This window comes from Ursus americanus, chromosome 4, assembly GCF_024610735.1.
Source record: "Ursus americanus isolate L20-20 chromosome 4, mUrsAme1.1.p, whole genome shotgun sequence".
In the NCBI taxonomy this organism is placed as follows: domain Eukaryota; kingdom Metazoa; phylum Chordata; class Mammalia; order Carnivora; family Ursidae; genus Ursus; species Ursus americanus.
Genome location: NC_142130.1, coordinates 77875844 through 77895928, shown reverse-complemented (window position 1 = coordinate 77895928; position 20085 = coordinate 77875844). Strand labels below are relative to the sequence as shown.

At 35.3% G+C, this 20085-nt stretch overlaps 1 protein-coding gene across 2 annotated transcripts in view; it reads right to left on the bottom strand.

Moving 5' to 3' along the window:
- NCAM2 (neural cell adhesion molecule 2) overlaps nt 1–20085 on the bottom strand; it is a 506926-nt gene that overhangs the window by 186954 nt on the left and 299887 nt on the right. For both annotated transcript variants that reach the window (XM_087861739.1, XM_087861738.1), the window contains exons 4-5: nt 19911–20054; nt 13214–13351 (exon numbers count right to left, since the gene is read on the bottom strand). In XM_087861739.1, the coding sequence (XP_087717865.1) occupies nt 13214–13351; nt 19911–20054 (282 nt within the window). The remainder of the gene's footprint in view (nt 1–13213; nt 13352–19910; nt 20055–20085) is intronic.

Below are 20085 nucleotides of genomic sequence, written 5' to 3'. Positions count from 1 at the left end.
AAAGCAAATAGCAAGATTTAAACCCAACTAAATCAATAAGATATTTAATATAAATTGTGCAAACACTCCAATACAAAGTCAAGGACTGTCAGAATTGACAAACAACAACAACAACAAAACCCAAAAAACAAAAACCAAAAAAACAAAACCACTAAACTGACTATATAGTGCTTAATATCCTAATGATCAAGAAGTCAATTCATCAAGAGGACATAATTCTAACCTTTTATGCATGTAATAACAGAGCTTCAAAACACGTGAAGCAGAAACTAATAGAACTGCAAGGAGAAATAGATAAATCTATAATTTTATTAGAGATTAAACAGCCCTCTCTCAATAATTAATAGAGCAAGTAGACAAGAGGTTAAGAAGGATAAAGAAGACTTGATCAACATTGTCAATTGGCCTAACTTAACTAATTATTATTAAAACTTTAAATAAACCAGATCACACATTCTTTTCTACTGCACAGGAAATACATTTGAAAAGATCTAAATCAAAGAAAGTGGGTTTTCTAATCACATTAGAACCAAACTAGAAACTACGACAGAACAATATTCGGAAAATCCCCATATATCTGAAAACAAAATAACGCAAATCTAAATTAACCCATAGGACAAATCTCAAATCAGAAGGGAAACTGCAAAGCATTTTGAACTGAATGGCATTAATATACAACATATTAAAAGTTATGGAATGAAGTTAAAACATTACAAACAGGGCATTCTCAAGCATTCAATGTATACATTAAAAGAGAAGAAAAGTTTCAAATCAGTGTCTTCAGGTTTAATTTTAAGAACATAGAAAAGAAGATCAAATTAAACCCAAAATAAGCAAGAAAAGATAAAATAATAAAGATCAGTTTGGAAATTGATAAAAATAGAAAAAAGGAAAATAGAAAACTACCTAAACCAAATCGATTTCTTTAAGAGACCAATATAACTAGGAAAATACTAGCCACAGTGCCCAGAAAATAAGAGAGAAGGAGTGAGGGACAGAGGGAAAAAAAGTGAGAGAACAAAAGACAGAGACAGAAAGAGGAGAAGAGAGAGAGGATACAAGTTGCCAATACTGGAACTGAAGAGTCAAGATGACTCCAGACTCTAGAGATATTAGCAGGATAATAGAGAGATACTGTAAATCGTTTTATGCCAATAAAGTCAGCAACTTAGAAGAAATGGACAAATTCCTTGAAAGGTATAAACCACCAAATTTTACTTAAGAAAAAATAGATAACTTGAAGAGGACAACCTTTATCCATTAAACACTGAAATAGCAGTTTAAAATCTTCCCGCAATGTAAACTCTAGACCCAGATGATTTAATGATGAATTTTATTAAATATTTAATGAAAAAAATTAAACCAAAAACAAACTTTCACAATATAAGGAAAGTTCTTGCCAATTCATTCAACGAGGCCAGTAATATTCTGGTATCAAAATCAGACAAAGGCATAACAAGAGAAGAAAACTGAAAAAAAAAAAAAAGCAAAAGAGAAAGAAACTGCAGAATAATATCTCCTAAGAACACAGATGCAAAAATTCTTAACAAAATTTTAGGAAATTAAATCCAATATTACATAAAAGAATAGCACACTATGGCCACATGGAAATATAAGGTTAGTTAACATCCCAGAATCGAACAATATACTTTACCAAATTAATCGATTAAAAAATGCAAACTATGTTACTATCTCATTAGATTCAGAAAAGAACTATTTAGAAAAACCCAGAAATCATTATTGATAAAATTTCTTACCAATCTAGGAAAAGGTCACTTTTCAACCTGATAAAGAGCATCTCTGAAAAGCCTACAGTTAATCATATATTTGATATTGAAAGAGTGAATATTTGCCCTGCAAGATTAGGGTCAAGGCAATTGAAATCTCCATAGGAAGAAAATAATCCAGTAAAGAAAGTGGATTAAAGATTTTAGAAGAAAACTCACACACACACACACACAAGCATATGAAAAGATGCTTGACATCCTTAGTCATTAGAGGAATGCAAACTAAATCTTCAAATGTGAAACTACTAAACACTTAATAAATGTTTAATCATAAAATGTCTGACCATAGGAAATTTTGCTAAGGAAGTGGAGCAACTGAAAGGCCAATACACTGCTTCTGGGAATATAAAATAGCCCAACCACTTTGGAAAATGATTTGGTAGAATTTTTAAAAGAAGGTTAAACACATACATAGGATCCAGCCATACCTGTCACAGGTATTAACTCAAGAGAAGTAAAAGCATATATCCATGAAAAGACTCAAATATCCAAATGTTGATAGCAGCTTTATTTGTAAGCCAAAAACCTGAAACATCCCATTCATTTGCATGAATAGATAAGCAAATTTTGAAATATTCCTAAAATTGAATATTACTAAGCAATACAAAGGAATGAAGTATTTTTGTGTGGAACAACATGGACGAATCTCCAAATAATTTTGCTGAGTGAAAGAACTTACTTAGAAGAGTATATACTGTATGATGACTTTTATTTTTTATTTCTACTTTACTATTTTATTTTATTTTACTTTATTTTATTTTTAAAGAGAGAGAGGGAGCTAGGGGGGAGGGGTAGAGAAAGAAGGAGAAAAAGAATCTTAAGCAGGCATAGGGGTGGACTTCACAGCCCTGAGATCATGACCTGAGCTGAAATCAAGAGTCAGACAATTAACCGGCTGAGCCATCCAGGCACCCATGCATGATTACTTTTATATAAATTCTGGAAACTTTTGTGGGTAATGGGTATATTCACTTAAATTCACTATCTTGATTGTGGTGATTGGTTCTTATTATATATGCGGCATTCATACATATAAACATGGCATTTTAAATATGCAGTTTATAACTCAGTAAGACTGCTAAAATACATGCAAGATAACTGAAATTGGATTGGTAGATTGGTAGTATAAGGGGGAAATGTCCTCAAGGTAATAGTAATATAATTTGGATTATTTAACCTAAGGAGAAAAAAGGTAAGCACTGATAATTATCAAATAAAAAATCTTCTGTGATTGGGCAAATGATATAGTTTTGTATAAAATAATTAAAAAGTGAAGAAATTATTCCAAGAGTTGACTGCTTTCTATATCCAAAACTCTAAGGTATTTCTTGATGCTATAAAACATTACCTTTGTTCTTGAAGCATTAATGGTCTAGTTTGAGATAATTTCACACATAAATGGATAATTTCAAATCAGTATGAAAGGTATATTGAGAGACAGATTGTAGAGATGGAGTTGGTTAATAATAGCTCTGCTGAAAAAGTGCTAAAATACCTTTGGGGATTACTTGGATGTCTGTCATTTGACTTCGGACAAATAGAAAGGCTTTGGAATTTATGATGAACTAGAAACTCCTCTAGTAATCCCCAAACATTTTCTGCACTAATAGTTTGTACCTGGACTAGCCAATTTGTAAAACCTGCTTTAATTACTTTAGGACCCCCACTGAGAGCGTCCTGGAGATTCCTCACTCAGATAGTGGTGGTTCAAGGTGAAGTGCATCTTTGTGTGCAAATAGAGCCCTGGAGAGCTTACACAGGGGGCTGTGTCCTGGACACCTGCCTGATATTTCCCTACATTCTTTTCCTCTTGCTGCACTATGCTCTTTCCTTTAAAATAAGACCTTTACATGAGTATACTGTATGGAATTTGGTGAGTCTTTTCAAATATCTGAATTTGGGAAAATTTTACAGAGACAAAATTTTCTAGTGCTATGAGACGTTGAGGGGAAGAAGTCAGATAAAAGGAAGATATAATTGGGAAAAGCTTGCTAGAAATGATCCTTGATCTAAGTCTTATAGGGGAAATAGAAATCAGGCTAGTCGTGTGTGTGTGTGTGTGTGTGTGGGTGGGTGTGTGTGTGTGTGTGTGTGTGTGTGTAAGAGACAGAAGACTCATTTGACATAGAGATTGCATACTCATTTATCCTGGTAAAACTAAGTGTACTTCTATAAAGGGGCAAACCATACTGTACTTAAAAATGTGTTCAGTACAGGGAAATAACTTTATTTACAACTGGGTGTTTATTTAATTTATATCTAACTTAAACGGAATTCTTTCTGTTTCTTAACTGTATCTGCTGTTATAAAGGCACATGTTCTTCCCACCTACACTTTTATTGAAAGCCATTGGACATGATGCAAAAAAAATAAATAAATAAATAATAAATTAATTAATTAAATAAATAAATAAGTGAAAGCAAGAGATACTGGTCATAAGTAACTTTCAATATGAATAAAATAGTGACATTGCTTCCTAAGTCATCCTTTAGTGTAGCCCAGTTTGAAGAACAGGACTCATGAATGTCATGAATGTAATCTAGATACTAATTGTCCTCAATGTCATTCATCTGCACAATGCCAGATAACACACAGATGGTGTCTTTGACTTTACTGATTGATTCCATAAAATGTAAAATATTTTCATCATTGCAGTATCTTGTGGCCTCTATAGATTTCTTGAAATTTTCATTCTTGCTTTCGCAAATGAAGTGTTCACATCTGCACGTATTAACCAAGTGTTAGAGAAAAATTACAAAGACCAATCTCTACCTAACCAGAAGACTGGTTGAGTTCAGAGCCGGGATCTAATTCAAACAATGTGATATTTCTGCCTTCTCTTATAATCAGAGATGGAAAGGAATAGGTTGTAAAACAAATCTATGCCTTTCTACAGCCTTGCAAATATAATATTATGCCCTTTAAGTGTAGGTAGGAAATTCTGGGCAAAAAAGAAATACAAATTGAAGAAAAGGAAGAAACTATATCAACTATTCACACCAATTACTTACGTTGAGAAGAAAGGCAAAGAAAAATGTCCTTAGATATTTGTAAGTGATCCATCTGTCTGTCTCTCTATCTGATGGAGTAGGCAGTTAGCTAGATATGAGCAGGGAACAGGTGATTTGGAACTGATAAAAAAGGGTGGGAGTCAATTTCTAATAGCAGGGAAAGACCCTGGTGGATCAGCATACATTCTTCCCTATAACCCCAGTCCTATAGTAACCTATACCTTCATTATGATACATTACACTGCAATTTTGACCCTCCTCCCTGCAGGGGAAGGCTGCATGACAGTTCTGACAAAGACTATAGAGAGCCAAAATTTCCCCTCCTACCTACAGGTAGAAGGAGTTCCCTAGATGATTCAAAGCAACCTCAGTCAGAGACTACCTTAACTATGACTCATAACCTACGCAAACATAATAAGAAAAGACAACTTTGACACCTTCCCCCTACCCCCATGCAGTCACCTGCCTGCTCCCCAACCTTAAGAGTACTTTCACTTTGACCCTTGCTTGTTTAAGAGTTTGGCTCTGTATTCTTTCTTGGCCGAACTCAAGAACTGAGGCTGGGGAACAGAACTCTCTGCTAACATATCTATCACATTTTCTATATTATGGAAATTTCTAAAATAACGTTGGATAAGAATAAAAAGAAAAAAAAGAAAAAAATTCTTCCTTATAGTCTCAGATGTCTAATCTCTGAAACTTAATGGGATCGTTAGGGGTAAAAATATTTAATAATACCAGAAAATATTCTGGTTTTGACAAATGCTTATTTACTGACTCTTTGGTGAATTATATATTACATATTACTGCTATAAATTAGAAATTCCATCATAACTTCCAGCAATTAAACTGACTTAAACTATTGCTTTGAATGGTTGATTCAATTGTATTATTGATATACAAGAGGCTAGTTCACGGTCTTTTATATTTTTATATATCCTTTATGTTATATAACATTGCATAAAATTTTAGAGAGAAAAATTCTGACTTTTCATTTTTTAAAAAAGAAAAGTACTTTTTCCAATTTTCTTAATTTTAAGAAATAGGTAGAAAATGGGTAGGAATACAAAATCACTGCCAGAGGTCCACTGCATTAACAAAGTGCACTCTCCATTCTGACATGTACTTGCACAAATATCTCTGGCCATTGTCATTTACTGTTGATTTTAATGTTCAAAGGAAGACTAAAGACACAATTGCTTTAAAATTACACTACTAGCTGTTTTTCATCCACTCTCGATTGTTCCTGTCTCCATTATCCCAAGTTTGAATTGGCAATTAGTGGATTGCTCTCCACAAATTTACAAAAGATTCGGAAAATAATGAATCATTATACTTTAAAAGAGCATTTTATAAAAATAACTCTCTATTGGCTACACTTTAAATTTAAAAGTTATTTCCAGATCTGTCATTTATATGGACATTTTCTGAGTAGTTTTAGAGAGCATTCTACTAGACTAAGGGCTAGGAACCTGATGGGGGAGAATGAGCATGGGCTAAAAAGAGAATGATTTTGAATTCTCTTTTAAAGAAATGTAAACAAGATTTTGGATATCACACAATATTATGTGTGTGTGTGTGTGGGGGGTGTAATTATCTAGTAAAAAGAGTCCAGGAATTTATTGAGAGGATGGTCAGCCAATTTATCAAATATGTAATAATATAATAAGGTGTAATAATAAAGGGAAGGCAGCCACTGGGAGATTTGTGAATAATTTTTAGCCATGATAGAAAGCTTACTTGAAAATCCAATAAGGAGAAGATGTAAACACATAAAACTGTGGAGAAAAATTTGAGAAATATCCAGAGTATATCAATGTTTGCTACACGGGGGAAGCCAGGTGATTGGAAATAGAATATGGCAAGATTTCTCTCAAATTATCAACCAGACCAATCTCTGAATTAATTTATTCACATCCTAACTCATTTTTGACTCACTTCCTCCAGGCTTAACATAAAAGATGTTCTCCTTATGTGCAAGGTATATCTTCCTTGTAAGTGTCCTTCCTCTAGTCTTTAATTCAACCTTGTGATGTTTCCCATTTAACATTTGATTCCCATAAGCTGAGGTAACAAATGCCGTGCCTTTGCTACCTTCATTCTTCAGGACATTGCAGTATGAATTTTTTCCAGGCTACTCAAATGATATCATTGACCCTAATGTCTCTTGTAATCTCATAATGGTCAAATTCAGCAGATATATTTCAGTTCACGCTTTGTTGGTCACTTATGTTTGCATTTATTACACTGGAAAGCTAGAACCTACACTAAAAGTCTTCAAATTCCCCTTGATTGCTCTAGCCTCTGTGACACACGTGTAACACAAAGGTTTTGCTTCAAATAATACCCGATTATCTATCTTCCCCTTCATTTCTTTGTCTTTTAGCACAGGCCCTAATTACCTCTCACTTGAACTAATTCACTTCCTCTCCCTGCCTCCATCTTTCTGTCAACTTCCTTGCTCTCTAGTTTCCCTGCTCTTTGACGTCAGCTCATCTTTGCCTCATAGAAGAGTTCATAGTCCTCCATGATCTGGCCTTATCTGCTTTCCAGCTGTATCTTCCCCTAACACTACCATCACTCCCTCCCCAAAATATTACATTCCAATAACGGTTAAGTTACTGGATGCTTTTTCTTTTCTTAAGATTTTATTTATTTGAGAGCGAGAGAAAGAGCAGGAGCAAGCAGAGAGGCAGAGGGAAAGGCAGATTCCCTGATGAGCAGGGAGCCTGATGAAGGGCTTGTTGCAGGGCTCAATCCCAGGACACTGGGATCATGACCTAAGCTGAAGGCAGACACTTAACCAACTACCCAGGTGCCCCAACTGGATGCTTTTTCACATCATACCTCTTTTTGCTTTTGCAGATGCTGCTTTATTTGTCCCTCTGTCTCTCCCTCTCTCTTTTCTACACGGTGACACCTTTTCATCAATAGATTTATCCCAAATACCAACCACGTCTCCCCTTAAGCTACATTAGGTGCCCCTTCTTATTATAAAATACCCTGTGAATATCTATAAAAATTGCCCTTAGTATATTCTTTTGTATCCTGCTTCCCCATAAACCGTAAAGGACTTTAGTAAAGTCGATTATTTTAAGTTATTAACATAAAACTCTAAGTGCCTTGAGGGAAATGATGCTACATTAAGCCTTTTAGTATTCTGAGCATAACATAGTGTGAAACATATAGCTAGCACTTCATATGCACCTGTTTAATAAATATACAAATGCAATATAAATTAATATTGAAACTGCAGTCAAAGTCTTCAGTTGAGATTCCAATATTTTGAGATGCGGTGATAAAAAAATCATAAGAAATGATCACATCAGGGCAAAGTAGGTTTATAAGATGTCTGTGCCATACTCAGGGAAGTAATTTCAGAAGTACCCCTAGGTCAGATAGTATTTAATTTGCTTATTTTAAGTAGGAAAAAGCCACTGGCATTGCATGTGTCTGCTTTGCTGTGATAACAAATGAGTCTTAAATTTCAGAGCTTAAAAAAATGCACTTTACTTCTTATTTATGTTATGTGTCTGCACCTGCATGTCAGCTGGGACTCTGCTGCACATGTCTTCCTCATGGTGTCCAAGGTGAAGGAGAAGTGTCTCGTGTCATGCTAGTTTCATGTCAGAAGGAAAGAACATGATAAGAAATGTGATTCATCTAGCAACTTGATTTCAGTCATAGCGTAGACTGTGTTTGCTTATAAGCCATTGGCCAGAACAAGTCATGTCATCAGTTGGGTGGGGATACACAACTTTCCCACTGGAAGCACCATAATCCACATGTCCATGAGCAGTGACATTTAACCTCTTCAAGGGAGGAGAGAGAAATATTTGTGAAAAACTACACCTAGGCACTGAGAAATATAGTAAGAAGGTCGTAGCGGGAGTTAAGGAAAAAATATTCCTTTTCTTTTTAAGATTTTATTTATTTATTTAAGAGAGAGCACGAGCTGGGTTAGGGTCAGAGGGAGAAGCAGACTCTCCGCTGAGCAGGGAGCCTGATGCGGGACTCGATCCTGGGACTCCAGGATCATGACCTGAGCCAAAGGCAGTTGCCCAACCAACTGAACCACCCAGATGCTCAGGAAAAAATATCCCTAACATTTAATATTGTTGGTACCACAGAGGAACCTAGCAAAAATACCTTTCAACTACTTATTGAAACAAAAGGGTATGAACTGGAAGAAAGGAAACATGTGGGAAAAGTTTTCAAAGAACAAAAAGTAGAAGAGCAGAGCTTCTTCCAGAGCCAAGATTTTACAAGGAAGTAGTGAAATGTCCATAAAGAGTCACCTGGAGCCTTTGGTCAGGACTCCAATGCACTTGAGGGGGAAGAAGACAAGTGAAGGAGGTCCAGGATAAAATCCAAATCAGTTAGGATAAAGATAAATGGCAATGAAGAGAGAGGGCTTGCAACATAAGCAGAGGAAAAGGTCATAGAACAAGTCAAATTTGTAATTGAAGAAAGGTAAGATAATGTGGATAAAGCTATTGCTTTTATTTTATTATTATTTTTTGCACCCTTGAACTTTTCACTGAAATGTCTTCAAGAGGTTTTAAAGGAGAGAACTAATAGGGGGATACTTTTAAGGAGAGTTCGAAATTTAAAAGGAGCCAGTCGCCAGTAAGCGGCACAAGAGTCAATAAGACTGGAGCAGAATGATTTTTCTGGCTGAAGTAAAGGCAGAATGTGAGAGCAAAGCACAAACGAACTGGTGGCATTAGTCAATGCATTCCCTTGACAGGGTCCAACTGCATCATCCAGAAGGGGGATAAATCAATGGTTGATCTTTGTGAACACTGTTATTTTGAAGAAAAGTGGTGCCGGGAATTCTAAGGTATGAGAGTTTGTGACCATGAAGGGAAAATGTGACTAATTAGAAGAAGTGGAGATAAAGCAGTGTTCGAGCAAAGGTCAGATTAGGATCTGTAGTTGATTCTGTTAGAGGAAATTGGGATGTGGAAGGAGAATGATTTGCCTTTGGGAGGCTCAGTGTGATGCTGACAGAACAGAAAACCACCTACGTGATTGATTTGAGTGGCACAAAAGAACACAATCCCATGTTATCTACTTGTGAACCTGACATAATAGGAACAGACATACAGAACTAACTACTGCAGTTTGAGTGCACACCATGATGGACCTGAAGATTCAAACCCTGTTAATTGAACACACTCATACCCGAATGATGCTTCCTTCGAAATAAATGTAATCATGTATAAACATTCACAGATAAACTAGTAAGGAAACAGATTAGAACGCTTATTAAATATATTAAGGTAGAAGTTATAATAGCAAAATAGTTAATAAAAGGTGAACATGTTATGTCTGCTACATAACACTTCCTTTTTAAAATTTTTATTTTATTTATTTATTTTTCAGAGAGAGAGAATGAGAGAGGTAGAAAGCACAAGCAGGGAGAGCAGCAGGCCGAGGCAGAAGCAGGCTCCCCACTGAGCAAGGAACCTGATGCAGGACTCCATCCCAGGACCCTGGGATCATAAGCTGAAGGCAGATGCTTAACCAACTGAGCCACCCAGATGTCCCAATACTTCCTTTTTAATATCAGACTCGAGTTCCTGTTTTAGTGTAAAAATACATGCATAATTTGACATACATATATATATATCTATATCTATAGATATAGATATATATATAACATATAATAGTAAATATTTATATACTGCCTCCAAAACTTTACATGTAAAAACTAATATTATAATCCCCATTTTCATAAAAGAATACTCAGCACAATGATTTGTCTGTGACAAAATACACTTTTATATGCCAACATAAATTATTTTGGAAATAAAGCACAGTAGAGAGCTGTCAATAGTTACACTAAATAGTACCAGTTATCTTTGTTTACTGTATAAAATAGACAGAAATAGTTTAGAGATGCTTACTGGTAATAGAAATAGATGGAGATACAGACTAGATACATACCTCCATTTTAAACCTATTCTTCATGCACTGAAATCTTCCCCCTGTGTTGAAGGTCAAAACCTCTGGATTATGGTACTCGTGATAAATACCAGACTCTGCCCTTCTAAAAAAGAAAAGCTTCTCCTCTGAAGGCCTGGCCCTTTGGCCGCCTCCATGAGCATGTGTAATTTCTACTGTCATACTGTCTGGTCTATTCCATCATATTATCCACAAATCTCAATTAATTACAAACTTAGAGAAGAGAGAAAAAGACAGCAGTGTTTTTACATTCTCTTTCTCTTTCAGCATGAACGTTGTGGTCAAACTACCTTTGTTGCAGGTAGTGAAAAACCAATGAACTCTTTTATTTTTATTTATTTATTTTTCTTATTTTATTTAAATTCCATTAATTAACATATAGTGTATTATTAGTTTCAGATGTAGAGCTCAGTTATTCATCAATTGCATACAACAGCCAGTGCTCATTATATCATGTGCCCTCCTTAATGCCCATCACCCAGTTACCCCAGCCCCCACTCACCTCCCCCGCAGCAACCCTCAGCTTGTTTCTTAAGATTAAGAGTCTCTTATGGTTTGTGTCACTCTCTGAATTCATCTTGTTTTATTTTTCCCTCCTTTCCCCTATGATCCTCTGTTTGGTTTCTTAAATTCCACATGTGAGTGAAACCATATGATAATTGGTTTTCTCCGACTGACTTATTTTGCTCAGCATAATATCCTCCGGTTCTATCCATGTTGTTGCAAATGGTAAGATTTCTGGCTAAAATTAACAAGTCAGAAAACAACAAACGTTGGCAAGTATGTGGAGAAGGGGGAACCCTCTCACACTGTTGGTGGGAATGTAAGCTAGTATAGCCACTCTGGAAAACAGTATGGCGGTTCCTCAAAAAGTTAAAAAATAGAGCTACCCTATAACCCAGCAACTGCACTACTAGGTATTTACCCAAAGGATATTAACATTGTGATCCAAAGGGGCAACTGCACCCCAATGTTTACAATAGCAATGTCCACAATAGCCAAACTATGCAAAGAGCCCAGATGTCCATCCACAGATGAGTGGATAAAGAAGATGTGGTATATGCACACAATGAAATATTACTCAGCCAAAGAACTCTTTTAGATCTATATGCGATTCCTAGTGTTCAGTCTAAGAAACTGGAGCAATAACTCATGGCAGGATGAGGATAGGATACAGAAGAAGGCATAGATTTATTTCTCCATCCTTGCCCTAACTCATAGGAAACATGTGGCTAACTCCTTAATTTTATATTTTGTCTATCCTAAAAAGAACAAATGACATTCTGCTTATAGAATCCTGTCATTATAGTTCTCACTAATTTATTTTATATTTTATTTTATTTTATTTTTTAGAGGGAAAGGAGCAGAGGGAGAGAGAGAGAATCTTAAGCAGGCTCCATGCCCAGCACTGAGCCTGATATGGGGCTCCATCTCATGACCCTGAGATCATGACCTGAGCTAAAATCAAGAGTCAGAAGCTTAATGGACTGATCCACCCAAGAAAGAGCCCCTAACTTCTTATTTTAAAGCAGAAGAAAAAACAAAAGTGCATTTGTGTAGTGTTACTACTAGTATTTCCATATGGCTGAAGCACAGGCTGCTCATGGTTGAATGTTAGGGAAGAGGGCTGGTGATCATAAAAGGCTTCCTATGCCAAGAAAAGTGGTCTTGACTTTATCTCGAAGATAATGGGAAGCATTGGCAATTTTTAGTGTTGAAAGTTTGGATGGAGAAAAAGTTGAAATTATGAGACTGACCGTAGAGGAAACAACTTGTAGCAATTCAAGAAAAAGAAAAAAAAACACAACAATTTGAAAGGGCTGCACTCTTATGGAGGGCATCATGGTAGAATATATTCGAGAGATGTTGAAAAATGCGGTACACGTGTCATTTACAGATTAGATTACCAAGACAGAGACAACTACGATAATGTTAATGTATCTTCTGGGCTCACAGAATGTCATGTTAATACAGGGAGGTAATATAGCAGGAGAAGCCAAGTTTGGAAGAAGAGATGTCATTGTGATGCCATAAAGTTAGTTATTAATCTCTTTGTGGAATCAATTATTAATTTTAATTTGAAAAAACCTACTAAACTATTAAATAGATTAGTTTAAACAACAAGTGATTCAAGCAATTTAAAAATTAAATCTAATATGATACTTTACTATGTTTCACTCGGCATTCTCTCAACAACTACAAAGCCAGCAAAAGGCAACTACTCTCTTACCAGACTCTTCGTAAAAGAAGATGATGGTGTTAAGTAAGTTAAGGATCCTGCCCGTGAGGCTACAGACAATGTAACAGATGCTATCACTGAGGTGAGGAGATTTCCTCCAGGTAGAGAAGAGGTGTATTAGAGTGCTGCATTTGCATGGCTGCCTTGTCAATAAACGTATTGCCAACATGCGATAATAAAAGAGGTACAAATTATTCTCTGCTTACCATTAACAATAACGATGATATCACGGAAGTCAATTTCTCCCCTAGCCTCCACTCTTCCTTCACACCTGTATATACCTTCATCACTTTTATTGATGTTGAGAATCTGCAGATTATTGTTGGCTAGCATAGCAAAGCGATCTGGAAAGTAAGCAAAGAGGAGGAAATGATATCAGTAATTGAAAGCAGAGTCCAGCGTGCTCTAAATTGCTGAGAGTTAAAATATGGCACTTGTCTGACACTATCAAACTTTTCATCAACAAACAAATTCAAATTTGAAAGTAAAATGTAATTTCATGGCTTCAATTTTTCCACTCCACACTGCCTTGTTACACCTTTTTTTCTAAAACACATTCAAGACTTTATTTCCACATAAAATGGTTAGGCTATTATTTTCCCCTTGGTACTTTGAATGCAGAAATGATATACAAAAGAACAATGCTGAGAGATTAGATATTGCAGACATGAAGATATTCTGACTGCAAATATGTAGCAACTTGAGTATGGAAAAGGGTTAGAAAATTGATTGAACAGCCTTCCTCACACAATAATTAAACTAATAATTTTGCATACCCTGAGGAGGCAGCTAAATGATACAAAAGTATTCAAGTCACATAGAGGACATATAAAATGGCCATATCTTGAATTTATTTGAATTTGTTCCCTAAATGCAGATAATCCACTTTAGGAATGAACAGATTAGACTTAATTTTATTTCAAGATTTCATTTTAGGTGTGAGTAGACGCACATGAATATACATTAAAAATAAGCTGTTACAGGTCATGCATTAGTTGATTGCTTAAAATAATCTGGCTAGCCTAGGCAGCGTCTCAGCCTGACAGTGTTTCCACGATGTCTGGACTGAGTTTTTAATCATCACAATTTTGTTGCAGTGTTAAGACCTTTTCCCTTCTTATCAAATAAAGAATGGTCTGAACTCTAGTCCTATTTTAAAACATGTTGCAAAAGCAATATCTTCAATTAATTAATTAATTAATACATCACTGAACATATCTATTTGTATTAATTAATTAATACATCATTGAACATCATCTATTTGCTTTGTACAGTATTTGAGATACTTTGGTAAATAAGAGAGCTACATCCTTGACCCCCTTGGACCTTTTGGTAAAGTAGAAATGCCATTAGTTTAAGGTGTTCATCTCTGGGATATTTACTGTTATACCATCAAAGGTTACTTTTTGGACCTATTCCAATGTTTATTGCTCTTCCCCTATCTGCTGGCTTGATAGGTTAGGGCAAACATGGAACCCTGAGAAAAAGGTAGAGGCTCCCCCAGCCTGGAGCTTTAAAAGGATGCATGGGGTACAGTCCTACCCCTATCCCTGCTGCCAACTGGACTTTGTATACCTGAGAAATTAACTGCTATGGTATCAGGCAGTTTGGGGTTCAATTCAGATTGGGGTTTCATCTGCTATAGTGATTCTTTAATGCAATTCCTTAATGCCACACCAATTCTAGTTTGGGCTGCAAATACAAATAGGGGAGTGATCAGACTATGGGAGGACTATGCTTTCTATGGGTAAGCAGGAGAAAATTAACAAAGAGTGGAAATATGTAGATTCAGAGGATCCCAGAAATAGAAAATATTGATTATAGAGCAACAGATATAATTTTCAGCTCAGGAAGTACAGTAGTCCCCCCCCCCCCATCCATGATTTTGCCTTCTGCAGTTTCGTTTGCCTGCAGTCAACTGTGGTCTAGAAGCAGATGGTCCTCCTTCTGAAATTTTATCAGAAGGTCTATAGTGGCCTAACCCTACATCACCTCATTGCATCTTATCATGTAGGCATTGTATCATCTCACGTCATAAAAGTAAAAAAGGTGAGTTCAGTACAATAAGCTATTTTGAGAGAGTGGCCACATTCACATAACTTATTATGGTATATCGTTAAAATTGTTCTATTTTATTGTTAGTAATTGCTGTTAATCTCCTAATTTATAAATTAAGTGCCTAAGCTATAAATTGAACTTTATCATATATATGTGTTTTTGTTTTTGTTTTGTTTTTTTAGGAAAAAACACTATAAGGTCTGGAAATACTTGTGGTTTTAAGCATCCACTGGGGTCTTGAAATGTATCCCCCATGGACAAGGGGGGGACTACTCCACAAACTTTCCCATAATGTTTATTTCTTCTTTAGGTTGACCCTAAGAAGAGAGACACAAATATTTATGCAGATACTTTCCCTTGGTTAATTTTCCTTTTCTCTAAGAAAAGCCTGGAGGAAAAGAATCTGTAAGAAATTTTAAATTTAAACTCATAAGAAGTACTGGAGTAACTCAGAACTCCTAAAAATTCAGAATTGCTTCAAAGTCAGTTAAAAGATCTTCTATTCAAGCATGTGGCTGGAAATTAGGGTGGCAAGCAATTATCAATTTAAGAAGTTCAAATTTAGAGAGGGATGCACATAATTATACCTTGATCACCATAATATATTTTTAAATTACTAAAATATGTATTATCCTTTAACTCTAATGTTCCTTAATGTTTATAGTGTATTTAGTTAAAAAAATAGTAAGGGGAAGAATTATTTTAATCAGGAAGGCAATACTTGTTACAAAAAGGAAAATAATTTGAATGTATATAATACATAATTTGATGGGAATAAATCAGTGTTTCTTTTAATTGTAAAATTTTAGTTTCAAATAGCCATTTTAATATATTAATTTTACCAGTTGAGAGAAAACTATTAGAATATTAGGAATTCAGTAGTTGCCTGCTAAATCTAAATAGATATCGATGTTTCCAAACAGAAAACAAACTACATGAAAATCGCATGTCAAATTCTAGGTATGTATGTAAAGTCCATGGAATGATGTTAAGTAAACTATCAAACAGAAGTGCGTCGTGATTATGCGCTAGCAGAAAACATTTGAAGAAGGCACTGCTTTAGTCAATCACAGATAACTACAGATATTAGAACTATTTGATTATTAGAGATTATTTGTTTCTCTCAATTATACAGAACTTTCATTATTAAAACCCAAATTTTCCTTATTGCATTCAGAAAAATAAGTGAAATAAGGTAATACTCAATAGGCGATCTGCTTTATGCTTCTTCAGGCAGATCTTTTTTTCTAGCCCTCTTTGCTTCTCATTCCCAGCTACTGATGGTTGGTCTCATCTACTCCTACGGCTTCAATCACCCTCTATATTTTGAGACACAATTTTTCCTCAGATCAGAGATCTATTACATGACTATAAAAGTGTTTAATCGTAGACCAGATATAGCTACTGAGAAGGCTAGTTAAGTACTTTAATGTCAGCAAATTTAAAGTTTAATTTACTATCTCCACTTGAGATTCCTCATAAGGTCTCGTCTTCACATGTCTTTACATTGAACTATTTGCCCAAGTCAAACTCCTTGAGTCATCCTTGACTTCTCCATCTCCCTCCATCTGCATATCCAATCAAACCCCATGTCCTGTCACTTCCCTCTTTATCATCACTTTGTCTAAATCTCCTTCTCCTTCAGCAATTATTTCATAAGTGTTTGAACTGTTATCAGTGCCTAGAGTTTTGCCTTGACCACCATCCAATTCATTCTCCTCACTGAAGCACTAATAGCCTTCTCAAATTCATATCAGGTCATGTCATTGCCTTGATTAAAATCCTTTAGTGATTTTCCCTTTGGATAAATTCCAGATTTCCTCACAGAGATGTCAAGGCCATAGTGACTTGGCTCAACTTTCTTTTCCAGTTTCCTCTCTTAGTCCCTTGTGATCAATCCTGGTTTATATTTATCTATTAGTATAAGTATTCTAGTTGCACTTATTCATAAATTCTTATTATAATTAACTAATTCTAGTTTCTGGAAAGCACCATTCATGGTGTCTTTCACCTCTGGGCCGCTGCAGATGGTGTCTTCCCTTCCTGAAAAGTCCCGACCACTCTTTGCCTGGTTAACCCCTTTTTCATATTTAAGAGTTATTTCTCTCTTCTGCAGGCATCTTGGACACCCTCCTTAGCCCTAACTGGTTGAGATGTTCTTTCTTTATCATCCTCTATCATTGCACTTTCCTTCTCATAGACCTCGATATACCTTTTCACTGATTTCTCTATTATCTTTTCTATTAGATTATTAGTATTTTGAAGGCAGTGAGCTTGTTTATCTTAACTAGGACTAGCCACCATCCAGCATGCTAGATGACACATACTAGGTTTTCAATAACTAGTTCAATTTTAATGAATTTTTATACTTGAAGTAGATTACATAAAAAATATTGAACAAGATTATTTTATTTATGGTTTTTGATACAAACAGGGTACTTCATTAGGCAACGATCAAAGCATTTAGAGTATTCCAGGGATAACTTTCAAACGGGCTGGGGTTGATTGAGCATCTGGAATAGCATATTCCTCCATTGGGATATTCAACTTTTGTAACAAAATGCCACCTTCACTCCCTAAATGCTTGGATTCTTTAGCAGATGGATTTCTTTCAAGAAGCAACATGGAAAACCTCCACTCAAATATTCTATTGGAATTTTAATTATAAGTATTTACCACGCAGCTGCTACCAAAAGCATGGATAATAAGATGGACATTTCCAAACCTTCATTATATCATCTGGAGCCTGCAAATTTTACTCACGTACCACATTAAGGCTTCAGAAAGTTACCTGGACACACTACATTATTCTAAATCCCCTTACATGTTCCTTTCATAGTTATACACTTAATCTTATTCCATTAGCTCTACTAAAGGGGCCATCCAAGGTATAATCAGGTGAAGAATATTATTTCTTATAAATCCATTATGAATGTACAAATTGTTCAACAATGAACTATGTGGTGAGTTCCTCCAATATTAAAAGGTTAGAAAAGTTTGTCTTTCCTCACAATTCACCTAAATCCTTTCTATCCTAGAGTTAAAAAGGAAAAAAAAAATTGTCACTTTTTTCTTTGCTTGTCATGCAACTCAGAGCCAGGTTTCATGCTTACTCTAGACTAGTCACTTCCCCTGCATTAGATTTTTTAATTCTAGTTATAACCGGAGTACATATAATTCTGGTAACACTGATTCTCAAGATTTAAAAACTCAGTGAGAAGGAAGGAGAAAGATAAATGTCATTGTGTTGAGAAACTGATATATACGCAAATATTTAATTCATTCATTTAACAAATATTTATTATGTGCCTCAAATCTTATTTGAAACTCACAACTATTGTTGAAATTGGAGATAATAACCCACTGTTTACAGAGAAAGAATCTGAATTAGATACAGAGCAGTTAGAAAATTCAAAGCTTCTGGGCCAGGGAAAGGAGTAGAGCCATAAAGGCATTCCAGCTTCAAATCATCTTGTCCCTGGATACTGGGAAAAAATGTGTGAGCTGTAGCTGAGTAGCGCTCCTCCATCAGCATCCCGCTTGACTATCAATCTCTGCTTTGAGGCTTTTGTTCTCTGTGTCTTTTAAAAACTATAATTCATTTCAAAACCCTTATGTAATTAAGGTTTACAATAAACCAGATGTACACTTGAAGTCTAAGATGAGGCAATCTGAAAATGTTTAGACATTGTCATCTAACTGCTATAAAAGAGCTGCCTTTTCTTTACTATTGAGGGCAAAATAGCTGAAAATACATTGCACATGTACTCATGTGACGTGTTAATGAAATATAAAGCAGTTATCCTGAAATAAGAGGAAATAAAGTATGATTTCTTACTAACTTATTATAATAGAAAAAAAGAGAGGTAGTCAATAAGTGACAAGTGCTGAAAATGCTAAGATGAGAAAAATTGTCTCAAAATTTAAAAAATGACTATTAAACATGATTATGATACGTTCTCCATACATATTCAAAAATAGATACTATCTGCTTTCTCTCCTTTATGCTATAAGTTTTAGCTCTTAGAAACACACAACGGAATCATCCAAGAAGGAAAGTATTTGAAAAGATTCAATTATTTCATAATTCTCTGCAATGCAGGTGCATTGAAAAATATTCTAAATTGAAAATGCTCCCAATGCACAATGGTAAAGTAGCATAATGTAAGCAAATTATGCTTTCAGTTTCAGATGTCATATTATTCTGGAATTTTAGCTCAATCTGAATCAAAATTATGAAGACAATTTGAATGAATGTACTTTTCTGTCTATTACCCATATGCATCTTACCATAATATTTAGAACATGTAGGTGTCTTTGAAAGAACAGTGCCAGAATAATAAACGGGGTTCATATAGATATTATTTTAAGATTACATAGATGAGCCCAGGGGATGATGTTTGAACTGTAACATGCAGAATTCGAATGCATCAGGACTGATTTCTTCATTTACTTATTATCCTTATACTTTTGTACTAATTTTTTCTTAAATAGGATGGGGTCAGCAAAACTTCTCTGTAAATCTCCAAATGATAAGTATTGCAGGCTTGGTAGGCCACACCATCTGTGTCACAGCTGCTCAGCCCTGTCCCCAAAGCAGCCATGGATACTATGTAACAGGTATGGCTGTAATCTCATGACGCCATTCAAAGACAGCAGAGGGGCTGAATTCAGCCTGTGGTCGCTGGTTTGCCAACTCCTACTTTAGAGCTTTAAGATTCTCAAAACGTTTGATGCTTGGGATCCAAAAAATAAAATTTCTATATGCAGTCAGGTAGATTCAGTCTTTTTAAAAATTGCAATATTATGAGAACATATAATTTAGGGAGTTACCAAAATACTAACTGTCGGAAATAGCGGTGACTTCCTCGTTATGATACAACCAACTGACAACAGGGGCAGGTGAGCTGCTAACTCGGCAGACCACTTCTGCATCTTCTCCTTGCTTGAATTCTTGAGGAGATACCACTTCTTTGAAAGTGAGTTTTTCTGTATCAAGAAAGTAAAACAAACCACAAAA